We start from the raw sequence: 13610 nt of genomic DNA on the forward strand, positions 1-13610 counted from the left end.
GCTGTGCAGGCTCGGCCCACTAGGGGCCGCTGACGGGGCCAGGTGGCCCAGCACGGTGCTGCAGTTTGGGGCCGGCCGGCGCTGCCACTGGGCTCGGTCACCCCGGGTCGGCGCTGCCCTGCGGTGGCAGGCAGGGACGGAGCTTCCCCTGCTCCTGCGGCAGCGGCGGCGGGCGGGGAGGGAGCTTTCCCGCGCCCGTGGCGCCGGCGGCGGGCAGGGACGGAGTTTCCCCGCTCCTGCCGCGGCGGCGGCGGGCGGGGACAAAGCACCCCGTCGGCTCCCCGAGCCGCGGCAATGGCTGCGCGGGGCTCCCGTCGGCTCCCCGGGCCACAGCAATGGCGGCGCGCGCTTCCCCCCCCCCTCCCTGGGCCGCAGCAATGGCGGCGCCGGCTTCCCCCCCCCTCCCCGGGCCGCAGCAATGGCGGCGCCGGCTTTCCCCCCCCCCTCCCCGGGCCGCAGCAATGGCGGCGCCGGCTTCCCCCCCCCTCCCCGGGCTGCAGCAATGGTGGTGCGGGCTTCCCCCCCCCTCCCCGGGCCGCGGTAGGGGCGGCCCGGGTCCCCCCTCTCCTCCCCGGGCCGCGGTAGGGGCGGCCCGGGTCCCCCCTCTCCTCCCCGGGCCGCGGTAGGGGCGGCCCGGGTCCCCCCTCTCCTCCCCGGGCCGCGGCAATGGCGGCGCCGGGCCCCCCCCCCCCGTCTCTCCCCTGGGCTGTGGCAGAGGAGGAAAGAGAGCTCTCCCGCCTCTCTCCCCGCCCCCCGTTCTGCCTACACGGAGCCAGGCTCCACCCGCGGTGCAACAAAGTAGCGATTTGTAACAATCGCAAAATGCCGACTTTGCAGCTGCTCGGCTCAGCACTCTGGCAGGCACTTCTGAGGTTGTATTAGCCGCTCCTGATTATTAGCCGCATTTCCGGTTTAGGAGCAAAATCTTAGTCAAATTGGTGCGGCTTGTATTCGTGAAATTACTGTATTTTTGAAAAAGCAGCATTTCTGTTCTCCTTTATGTGCTGAAGATTAAAACATGCAGTTTGCAATTACTGTGAGCCACCTCTCTCTATGGAGTTTTTTTTTTCTGCAGAGATTACTTGACAGAGATTGATATAACCACTCTGCTGGAGTTTAGTTGATTTCTTCCAAGGTTACTTAAATAATCATTGCAGAGGTTATATCATAACCTTATTTCCAGGCACTTCACTGGAATGTTTCTCCTTTAAACATGTGATTTTATTCCAACTGATCATCCTAATTTTTCTATTTTTTTTAAATTTACCTACCACTTAACTAATAATCACAGAAAACAATAAAAGTTGTTCTGATTATGGTTCTGATTATGTGTAAGTCAAAACAAAACAACAATTTCCCCCAGGAAATAAATAATGATTTATCTAAAATATTCGCTTGTACTTTTTGTTTATCTTTAATGGTCTAAGCATGACCTGGAATCGAGGAGATAACATGAAGTCAGAAAAAGCAGAGAGAAGAGTTCAGGGCCCTGAAGAGAAGCATGAATGACTTACTTTTACTCTTCCACCTATTTGTGCTCCAAATGTCCCTTGTCAGAAAGACAAATAGACACTTCAATAATTTGCTTTCAACCACTTTATTTTGCAGTGGGTGGCCATACATAAGGGCAAGTATTTCAAAATACCATATTTTCTATGTCTTCAACTTAAGAAGATTAATTTAGTAATCTGAGAAAGTATTTACCAAGCAATATAGTTCCATCAACCAAGTTCAATGCAACTGGTGTGTGCGCTCATAAATTAAATCACATTTCAAAGAAGGAAATGAAAACAATTTCAAAAGAATTACACAGGAAGATCTAAAAAGCCTTAGAATGGTGTATTGCAAATTTTGAGACATGATGCAACGGTGTGACAAATTTAAAGAGAATCATTGGAGTTAAAATTTTTCAGTAACCTTTCCGTGCAACATCCTGCACATTCATTTCCTTTTGGCAGTTACTGTAATTGTGCAAGAAGAAAAAATATATGTACTCTCAGGAAGTATCTAGGAAGTGTTCAAGTAAGTGTTAGCAAGTCAGTTAATGTATTTCATGATGTACAGAACAGCATGTAACTTATTTACTCTGTAGCTTCTTTATGTATATATTATAGGAAAAGATACAAGATGCAATGTCAACATACAATTATGATTGTACAAGTTCAGAAGTTTTTAGTTTATACAGCAACCCAATCTTAAGATCAAGGCACTGAGACAGTCCGTTATGAAACATCTCTAAAAAATACACTTCAAAGGCCAGCCTGGTTTGTTGTCATTTAAAAGGTTTCATGCTCCCATTGGAAAGGTCAACAGACAAAGTTAACCTTTGTGTGACTACTGACAGTAACTTTTAGTCAAAAAATATTTGTAAAAGGAAGTATTTTATATTACAAAGATATAGGAAAAGCTAAACATTTAGCTCCAAACATCCTGCAAATATCGTTTTGCTTCTCGAAGCATGGCCAGGACTTTCATCGCTTCCAATCTGTCAGCCTCCATTTCCATGCTTAAAATGTCTAGTATGGCATCACTTACATCATCAGCCATATGCTTCTTATCTCTGAAAAATAAAAAAATAGAGGAGGAAAAGTATAACAGTGTATTTTCCCATTTATCAGTAGCTTCAGAGGCAGGACAATACAAGCATTAAAAAAATCCCAAACACAAATATAGCTTTTATATTGTACAGCATGATTCTCAGTTTTCCTGTAGCTGAGCATAGACATTAACTAGGAGTTCTTTTAATCAAACACTACATAGTTTCCAGCATGCTTTAAGTCATAAATAAGAAACCTTTCAACCCTAGTTGAGCTGTCAGAGAATAATTGGTTTCTTTAAGGAAGAATTTGACCTGCTGAACGAGTTTTGACTCATATATCACTACACGGTTCCAATATCAAATAAAAAAAGCAACAAAAATTGCTACCAAACCATTCACTTAATAATAATGCTATTTTTAATACAAATAGCTTATACCTGCAGGGGAACACATCAACATTGGGCCCTATATTCAGTTTGTCCACTTATCAACAAACTTTCTAAAAATCTTGAACCTCCAGGTATGTTAGCATCCACAAACAAAAACCTCCCACAGTAAAATTAATTACTGTGATAGAGCTTTAGCATACTGGAGCACCCAAACCTGGAACACAGCAGAAGACTGCTAAAGTTTCACAGATGAGCAGTTTCTCATCACATCTATTCATATATTTCATTTTCTACAGAGAAATCTATTGGCTTGAAATCTCCTATGATTTACTTGAATACTGAACAAAAAAAAAGGAAAATAAATAAGTGACTAAAACAATCAGTGGAACTGTGTGGTTACAAGCTGTATTTCAGATTACAGTGGAAAAGTGGACACAGGGATAACAGTCTAGCTCTCCAGGAAGGTTCTTTCAGCATTTTATTGGTCCTTTCTTTCAGACAGATCTAAGTCTTTCTAAAGACTCAAACTTCTGCTACTCTCTTTCTGAACAGTACATTTCCACTCTACTTACCCACATACATAGAAGTAACCTCTCTCTTTCAGCAGGACTCTGGCAACTTCCTTGGCACAAAGCCTAAGGATGTCTTGCACATATTTAGGTGGGGCCACTTCTGCAGTTGAAGAGTCTCTTGAGAAACAAACCTTAAGATGAGTTAAGGTTCCATTTTCAACAAAACATCGGAGCTCATCTCTGAAATTTAATAAAAACCTGTTAGCAATGGCTCAGAGATGAACATTCTCTCATGAATACAAAATGGATGTTAAACAGTAAACTTGCTTGAACAAATAGTCTCGATCCTGATGCCGACAACCAAAAAACAGCCATGTTTCTCCAAATTCCCAGTCGGTGTGTTTCTCTCTGAGCTTTTGCCTAAAGAGACAAAAAAATCCAATCCTGTTTTATCCAGTGTAGAATCTGAAACATCTATAATTTAATTTCATTTAAAGTAATATTTTAAAAAAACTCTGGATTGGCAGAAACGTGAAATGATTTAGGTAAATCAAAGTCAAGCCCTCATTTGATTTTCTTGACTACTCACTTTCAGACCAGCTCAAGATCAATCAACTTCAATTTTTTTTTAATTTTTTTTTTTTGGCCACAGTTTCATATTGAAATACTCAAGACTGACACATCCAAACATCTCATAAAATAATCCTGACTGCTGAATAAGGAGATCACTACATTTTATCCTTCATTGGAAGCTATGTAAAATGACCTGGGAAAACTCAGCCGTTTTAGAAGGCTTTCCATTTAGCTGTAAATACATGCTATATATTATAATAAACAATTCATTAACCACCACATCATCAGAAAAATTATTTCATTTTCTTGCAATAATGCTGGAAGTATTATTTTAAAGGTGTTTTAGCTGCCATTTTCTAGTTACATTGTGGGAGAGAGAGAGATTTCATTAATACTTCAAAATAAAATGCAAAATACTTTTGAGAGGTAACATTTATTTGGGAATTAAAATTAAGGAGTACATAATGATTTGGTTAGAGTAAAGCATGGAGTTAGAAACATAATTTCAAAATTTCCCTTTTCTCTCAAATAAAATGTTTTAAAAATTTTTATAGAACCCAAAAAACTCCATTATCTTGCTGCAATTAATGAGTCATGTTGGAATATGCGTCGGTTACCTTTAAAACTTAAAACCATTCCCACCCAAATACTTCACTCCTTCTGCTCTTGTCTTCCTCAGAATGATCAAGTTTTTACATATTCTTGGAGATGTGCTGTCCTTTTTGAACAAACATCTCTTTGCCTTGCAAAATTATGCTGCTGGAGTTGGAGAGGGAAAATAAGAGATCCACCTTCCCTCACACCCAAACTCCCAAACACCAAGACTACTGCTGAGTTGAAGGTTCAGGTGCCAAGATCCTTTTCTTAATACATCAAAATGTAAACCATACAGAAATAAGAAAATATGAGAGAAAATTTGACACTCAGCATGCCTTTTAATATAGATGCCACTTCTCAAGGAGTGGATTTTGAGCAACAAACTTTAACCAACAAACACTTTATAAAAACTATTATCCTCTGACAGGACTTCCACCAGCAATAAAAACAGATAAAGGATTTAATTTTTGATTACTATTTCTGCAATTCACCCAATTTCTCATGTATCCACTATGACTAGTAAATACAGTCAGATGAAAATGTAAGTTTTACTACTCTGAAAAAGAAATAAATACACAAGCAATGCTTGTTTAAAATTATTAAGACTGCTTATAATCAGCATACCACCATTACAAAAAGGAAAAAAAACCAAAAACCTGCATTTATACTCAAACCCTCAGGCTCTATTTCTCCTCAACATAAAAAAAGCTGCTCTCCAGGTAACGACTTGGTACATACCTATGTTGTAGGAAACCAATAAATGGTGAAATTCCTGTTCCTGGGCCAACCATAATGAACGGCACAGATGGGTCCGCAGGTAAGTGGAAAGCATTGTTTGGACGAGGAAAAATAGAGATCTAAAATTAAATTAGATAAAATATAACTGAAGGGTATTCTTAAGCAGTGAAAACACCATGACATTTTTAGAACCTCCAGGATATTTACACAGCATATATGCCCACACACCCTTCCAAATCCTGAGCTTCAGAGTTCATTTTTAATGCCACACAGACATTTAGAATAAAATCTCACAGAAGTCTCTGGAGAAAAAAAAAACCAAAAAACAACAAAACCACACCATATTTACAAACCTCTTAATCCATCTGGAGGAAAACTGGGATAAACCATACAGGCATGAGTTTCTAAATATGAAAACTGACTGCACCACAAATTTGGGGAATATTGTTACAGAATGCATGGAAAGTTTGGTGTTGGCATTCGAAGAGATGTAAAGCTAGTTTATTGCTATTAAAGGCAACTCAACCTTTTTCTACATTGTGGGAGGTCAGTATTTGTTTATAGTGAATTGAAGCCTACCAGTAAAGAGTCTGCTTTCTTAATTTTCATAAAAATTTGACATGATTTCCAGAAGTGCATAAGGATGAAGGGAAGCATGTAACAGCTCAAAGATTTTGGAAAATGTTTTATATAGTGATACAGTGATAAACACTAATTTGTGTCAGAAAGGAAGTCATATTTTCATAGGATATCCATACCCATCCTCTGAGACACTGCCAACATAACCTATAGAAAACAAGCGACTACTATTTTTAATTCCAAAAGATTATCCAAAAGACTCAACAGCAGTTATAGCAGAGTTTCAACCATTAAAGTCATAAGCAAATATCCAATTTATTTTGCACATTAATTATGGAAGGATTTGAATTTACTTTCAAGTTTAATGAAGGAGAAAGGCACTAGACCAAGTTATTTAAACTAGACCAAGTTATTTAAACTTTGTTGTGTAAATCTGAATGGTTAAGCCCTACTATTTTTTTATACTTTAATTCTACAGATATAACAATATTATATATATATGTTCTAATATTAAAGAGTATTATTTTCCTAGTTTCATGATGCTAAAAAAACAGAATAATTCTTGCTGATGGGGAACAATACTTATATATATATATATACACTTCACACGACCCTTGAGTTAGGAGGCTATTTACCCTATTAATGATTCCAAACTGGTCATTTTTTCAAAACAGACTGCAAATGGTAAACACATTTATACTGTTAAGTGTATTAAATTAATCTAATACATTTTTGCATAAGATCACACTCATCTATTTTGCATTGTTGTTCCATATATTTCTGCAAACTATGTGCGTTGCTGCACATTTATCTACGCTGAATTCTAGCTTGTGCAGTAGACAGAAATATTTCTAAACTTTATCCAGACTCATTTTGGAATATTTTTTTATTTTTTCTTTTTAGCCATCTCTTTTTCTTGTTTGATCTTTAATTAATTTCATATAAATTATATTTCAAATAAAGAGCAGATGTGAACACTGGAATAAGATATATGATGCAAACATTAATCTTCACATTAGTTTTAAAAATGAAGGTAACTTGTATGGTGTTTTTTCCCATTTTGTCTGACTGACACCTTGAATTATTGGCACAGTTTTCCTTCAACCAAATTCCATTCTTGTTTCCATTTTTCATAAACAAATATAGGTTGCCAGCAGTTGGTTTTTTTTCAGAAAAAATGTGTATACCACACATATCAATTATATAGTAGAATTCCAATTTTTTAATAATTAGTTTAGACCTAGTGATTTTGAGATAGATTAATTATGAAGAATCTCTGCCACAAAATGAAATGAGGGGGGGGAAAAAAATCAAAAAGAACCTTCTTCCAGTAATATCAACTGTGCCAAACAATCACTGATACATATCAGAAAAAACCACACATGGCTGTCCTCTGTGTCATGTTCAATAACTTGGCCTTTGCAGACTCTGGAAGACCTGACAAGAAGCGTGAGTTTTACAGTTTCTCATCTATTACCTGCCACCGTTTCCTAGAAATGACCAAGTGCCTCTCTTGTGATGCAAACAGTCATAGCCATTTAATTACACAGTGGTAGTTTGGTCCACAAAAACATCTCCAAGAAACACTTAGGACTACAGATGGGAGGAAAACAACTTTGGCCTTTCAGCAATGGGGAATTTCACAATTTAGGTATGAATAGGTAAGTAAAACTTAACTTTGGTATTTAGGAATGAAGTTCTGGACATGTCATACAGGAGTAGAACTGCAAAATTAAGGTGTATGCTGCCAAAACACCTTCAGTACATCACAGCAATGAATGAAGAAATGTGCAGTTGTTTTAGAAATGTATAAATTTAACAGTTAATGACTTTAGAACTAATATTCATACCTTTTCAATTAAAGAACTTCCTCCTTTTGTATCCAGAGAGTTTTTACTGGGGTGCAGTAGAGGTGCAACTAACTCAGCAAGCCACCCTGTACATACTCCTTTCCGTGAGACTGCTCTGGAGGGACTGGCAGGGAACTCCACAACATTAAATACAAAGCACAGCCTTCCTGGCTGATACAAGTTTGAACTGCAAAGACAAAATATATTTTAAAAAAAACCCAAAACCTGAGAGACAGTTGTACAATCTTGCAGCAAGTCCATTTGCAGCCCAAACCATTTCGATTGAATCAAGATTCTCAATGTTCAGCTAACTGTGTAATATTTATATTTAGTTACAATTTGTCTTTAAGGCTGGACTCAGAGGTCAGGTCTACAGAAGAGAATCCAAATTCCTACCAGATTCCTGTGTATGTGAGCTTGTTCTTGAGAGCTTTACCAAAGCCTTGTCACACATTCAAAACTATATCCTTTGAAATAGTCAAAAAATGTTTTTTTGCAACAGAGTCCCAACAACATCTTCTCCTTTAATCCTCTCTTTCTTCCTCAGAGTATAACATACACAAACACATATGAGAAAAACCCCATACTTAAACCAATGAGAAGCTACAATTTGAATATTTCATTACCTTGACACTGAGTAGGATCTGGCTTGTAATTTAGGAAGATGTTCTGAAGAACAGACAAAAAAAAAATTAATGTGATTCACCTCAATGAAGATATTGTATAGTCAGTGTTTACACTACAACAGATTACAAGGTATTTTAATTTAACTGTAATTTTATTCTAGTAACATTCAGTATTTGTGGTTCAGAAACAAGCAGTTAAGACTTGCACTCTATTTTGAATGGATTTTAGACTTTGTGGAACATCAATTAGAGAACCTATAGAATGAGACCAGAACAGTTAATTTATGGGGTTCTTGGTCAAACAAAAGTGACTGTAAGGCGTACAGAAGAGGTGCCAGTAGGTAGTAGACGAGGTGAAGCTTGAAATTCAATTTTCCCCACCTTTCCTCTATGAGCTCAAAAGCTCTCACAATAGAGATTGCTTGATTGAAAGTTTCCTAAATACAATGTCACAGAAGCAGATGTGACAGCTGTTTCCAACCACTGATTACCTATGTGAAGTTTTGAATATCTCAGCTGAAAAAACAAAACACAGGAGTTCACAGGGCATTTTTTGAACAACCAACCCCCCATACATACCACACACACAGACATTTATATGTATGTACATAAGCAGAACTACCCTTTTTGCCAGTACATGCACACATGACACATTTTAACATATTTCAAAGGTGCTCTGTTATGTAAGATAGTTGCTAGGCAGAGGTAAGAAAAGGTAGGGCAGTGGAATCACTTAAACAAGACACTAAACCCATTCAGCAATTTTGGGTAAAGGGGGGACAAAATGACTGAAAGAACAAGGAAAGCAATTTCTTTGACTCATATTATGAAACATTAAAACTTCTGGATTTTAATGTGAAAAATAACTGCCAGCAATTTCAGGTGTATTTGACATGGTTAGAGTTGTAGTGTCATCCTTTCAGCATTTTATATCAGGAACCCAGTGTGTTAGACATAACATAAATACAAATATACTGGGAAAACCATTCTGTTTTAACAGGTGAAAGTGCAGGAAAAGACCACATAGGCAGAGAAATTAGAAGTTGTAAAAATACGTCATTTTTAATTGTAAGCAACTGATGAACTGATTCATAAAGACCCTAATCCTGCAAGTACCTTATGCTTACTTTTTATGTATAGGAGTAATTCAGAGTCAAAACAGTGGTATGAACCTAAATGTTCACAGAAAGCCAAAGACTACAAACTGTAGAACAGAGCTTTGTTCTCCAACAAAAATTTCATCTTGATCACTATAGAAACTATAATATTCCTTAAGCAGTTAACTGAACAGTTACTCCCCTTTCCTGGGAAATTGAATATTTAGTCTGATGCATTTTCAGAAACCAAATCTAATTAAATTTAAATCAGTCTTTTACCCATTAACAGGCTAAGTGGAGGCTTGCAGCTTGGAAAAGCATGAAGTAAATCCAGGAGGCAAACATTAGAATCTCTAATAAAGTGTGTGTAATCAGAGGCTCCTTGTCTGCTGCAAAGCTCTTGAAGCCTCCGTTTTTCTCCCACATCACTGGTACATTCTACAAGAGCTCGCAAAAATGCCTGTAGGGAAGAAAGGAAAGAGTGAAGGGTAAAAAAAACTTATCCTTTTGGGAAAATGGTCACAAAACTGGGGAAAACTTGGGTTGCCTAGGGACAGGAATTAGGTTAATGGACAATACAGTTTATTTCTCAATTATTTTTTTTTTAATTGCTCTTCCAATGTCTGCACCAAGCTAGTACATCAGAAAATCCTACTTAGCCTCAGCAAGGTAGAGACAAAAAAACAGGCACAAGCCACTCCCCCCAAAATTTCAGATTTTTGAAAGGTGTTCTTATTGCTCCTATTTACACTTTAGTTAGGCATAACACATAACACAATTCAATACAAAACACCATTTGCTAAGTTAAAGAAGTCAGGAAACTAATAACAAAAATCTCAGAAGAGGTATAACCATAAATACAGTATGGTATTAAATGAGTCATGCCAATGTTGTTGTGGTGTTTTATTCCATACTTTATGCCTACATCCTGGTAGTGTAAACTTTTCTTAAAGGAAAATTAAATTGAGCATTGTAAGATAAAGTGAAGATCAGATGTAAATACTTACAAGTTTTTTTCAAGAAGAAAGATGGAAATAGACACAGTGCATAAAAGAAAAGTGATAGAAAACACCAAATGCAATCAGATGACACAAAGGAATACTTGGAAAATAATGTGTGCTCAACCACAAAGCTTCCAGACAATAGTTTTGAGTATGGAATTAAATAAAACACATTTTAGATTGAAGACTTAATACAGCAGGTAGGTTATAAAAACTGACTTCAGTGATACTCCCCAGCCAGTACTCTCTGCCTACTCTTATTGCTGAGACAAATTTTCAAAACCATTAAATGTGGTTTTGAAAAGGTTGAAACACAGGAAGATTCTCTTCTGCTGCAAAATCCACTAAATGGAGTAAAAAAGTCCTCCCAAAAACTGATTTCCCTCAGAGATCTGACCACACAATCATCTAGCTTCATCTTTGCATATAAAGCTATCTTTAAAATATGTTTTGACAATACCAGAAATACAGATGTATTTTTAGTCAGAAGCTTTGAATTTTTTACATGCACAAAAAGAAAGGAAAATAATGTATACATGTTGTGAGAACAAATACTATAAAAGCAAAAACTTTTCTTTGCTAGGTTACTGAAATGTTAAAGAAAAGCTTTAAAATTTCACAGATTTCACACAATATTGTGAGTGGAAGGGGGCCACAAGGATCATCAACTCCAGCTCTTAAGTGAATGGCCCACACAGGGTTACTAGCACCATTCTCTGACCAACCAAGCTAATGCAAAGGATACTCTGGTATATTTGCATACAGCAACACGCATCTTTTTAGCAACAGAACTTGACGTGGTTCCCTTTTAAAGTAAACAAGACTGCTTACTTTAAAATTACTACGGGGCTAGGTTCAGTCAGCCTTCCTAGTTATCTGGCACCAAGTTATCTAGCACTTTTCTACTTACTTCCAGGCTAGTCATGAATCAAGATACTGCAGAGCAGTTTGCCAGACAAACTAACAGAAGCGACATTTCTCAGAGTAAAGCACAAACAGTAGCGTATCAACTGACAGTTCTTATTCACCAAGACATACCATAAGTACACACAAAGCAAGGACAGATCTGTAAGGGACCACATAGCAGAGAATTGCTAATTTCTCTTTAGAAGAAAAAACACATCAACACCTTTTTGGGTATTGCTCTTATTTCCAGACACCAGGTTAAGATGAATTTGAGAGTGCTTCTTTCAGGGATGTGCTGTGGACGAGATGCTCCTAGTTCAGTGAGAGGAAAAAAAAAACAAAAACAAAGTAAATTGTGCATCTGTTAATATACGGAAGTGGCATCACACATCTCACATTTAATGGACAAATTGTGTAGCCCTCAAAGATGCAGGGAATCTCACAGTGAGAACTGATTTAGCTCTAAACCAGAAACAAAGAGTTCTACACCATCCTATGGAAATCAAGGCACAACTTAGCAGCACCGTTAAGACACCAACTGCAATGTAAGAATGGAGTAATTCACACAGGTCCAGCTGGATGTACACATGCACACTCTGAACCTGCAGATACTCCTTCTGAAGCATGGTATCAGAAGACTCAGCAGAACACATCCACAGACCTACAGGTCCATTAAAAGGCACCTTGCAACTCCACAAAGGCTTGTCCTTGAGGAGAGCAGGCCTCTTAGGAGGTAAAACAGATTGACATGTAGTACTGCGCAAGGAGATTTCTTTCAAGTGGGGGATTGTAAGGTTATGTAATTAAAGCCTTATCTCCATAAACATGAAGGAGCACAGAGCAAGAACGAGATGGATGAATGCCAATGCCAGGCTGCAGTCCCCAGTCAAGAGCTCATCTACAGTAAAACCAGCAGCACCATTCTTATGTGTTCCCTTTTTTTAACACATAGCTGTGACTTCCAACATGCCTGTGTGGAAACACAACAGAAGTATGTGCTCCCATTCTGAAGGTAAAAATGTTCAAAACTATGCACACCAACTCCTACCAACACAGAAAGGATGCACCAGTGCATCACACCATACCTTTCTTTTTAGTGCCCTGCTTAACTGTTACACAAACTAAGTCATTTCCTTTTTCAGAAAGTCCCAAAAGGTGAAGAAGATCTTCCACTTCACTGACATTGTTGGGACATATTACATAGAAGGCATCTCCAGGTTGGTAGTCAAAGGCTGTATCCTGTTTTAAAACATGAAACATTCCTATTAAATCTTACTACAAACCAAGGCATTCCCATTCCTGACAACAACCTTCCTACTACTGTGATCACATTAAGTCAAATATTCTTTTTTCTGTACTAACACTTTGCTGTTTTGAGCACACCAGAAATGAAGTAGTCATGTTTTCTTTACAGGCTTAACCTTACTAACTAGAAAAAGTCTTTCCTTATCTAGTTTAAATATTTGGACACTATTTAATGAGAACTGCTGAGCAGCCCAAACAGAAGGAAAATAAATACGTATTAAGAGGTTGCGTTATATAATCAGCCCAAATCATTAATTACTGATGTTCTACATTTTCTGGTTTGAGAAGAGCAGAGAAATGAAGTCTTCATAATTAACACAACTTTTTATAGAGATACACCATCACTAAAAGAAAATTCGCTGGTTAAACTATTTGATTTATTGTGACACAAATGACCAGAATTGTTTTCATTTTTTGGAGGGAAAAAAGAAAGATAACCAGACAAGAGCACAGTGAAAATTCAAATCTTAAGACCTAGATTCTACTTAGCTGCCTAAGATTCTTGTGTGCAACTGCTGAAACTCTTTTGTGCAACTCAAGCTTCTGCCTGTTAAAGGAACATGCAGATTTATCTCGCATCATTTCCCTTATGCACCAGGTGTTACCTGCATACACAGACTGGCAAGAATGTTAGGTGAAAAAGGTAAGAAAATGCTTACATTTTCAGTGGGTGCTGATGACAGAATGCATATGTACATACAAACACATACAAAAAACCATGCCTCTCGAAGAATCAGTTGCTCAAAACTTAATTGAATTTATTTATAACTGAGATTTAAATAGGTCTCATGTATATTGAGACAGATTAGGCTAAGAGAGTCCAACAGAAGGCACTGCCAAAAATCACAATATCCCAAAAGTAACATTCTATCAATTTGAGAAAACACTCAAAAGGAAC

At 37.9% G+C, this 13610-nt stretch overlaps 1 protein-coding gene across 4 annotated transcripts in view; it reads right to left on the reverse strand.

The window, feature by feature from the left end:
- Nucleotides 1–1578: 1578 nt before the first annotated feature.
- Nucleotides 1579–13610, reverse strand: part of MTRR (5-methyltetrahydrofolate-homocysteine methyltransferase reductase) — a 29719-nt gene continuing 17687 nt past the window's right edge. For all 4 annotated transcript variants that reach the window (XM_033070794.1, XM_033070786.2, XM_033070771.1 and 1 more), the window contains 9 exons: nt 12493–12646; nt 11631–11719; nt 9780–9960; nt 8404–8446; nt 7778–7964; nt 5349–5467; nt 3768–3860; nt 3501–3680; nt 1579–2560 (listed from right to left, as the gene is read on the reverse strand). In XM_033070794.1, coding sequence (XP_032926685.1) covers nt 2416–2560; nt 3501–3680; nt 3768–3860; nt 5349–5467; nt 7778–7964; nt 8404–8446; nt 9780–9960; nt 11631–11719; nt 12493–12646 — 1191 coding nt within the window. In that variant the 3' untranslated portion in view covers nt 1579–2415. The remainder of the gene's footprint in view (nt 2561–3500; nt 3681–3767; nt 3861–5348; nt 5468–7777; nt 7965–8403; nt 8447–9779; nt 9961–11630; nt 11720–12492; nt 12647–13610) is intronic.

This window comes from Catharus ustulatus, chromosome 1 (genome assembly GCF_009819885.2).
Source record: "Catharus ustulatus isolate bCatUst1 chromosome 1, bCatUst1.pri.v2, whole genome shotgun sequence".
Taxonomy (NCBI): domain Eukaryota; kingdom Metazoa; phylum Chordata; class Aves; order Passeriformes; family Turdidae; genus Catharus; species Catharus ustulatus.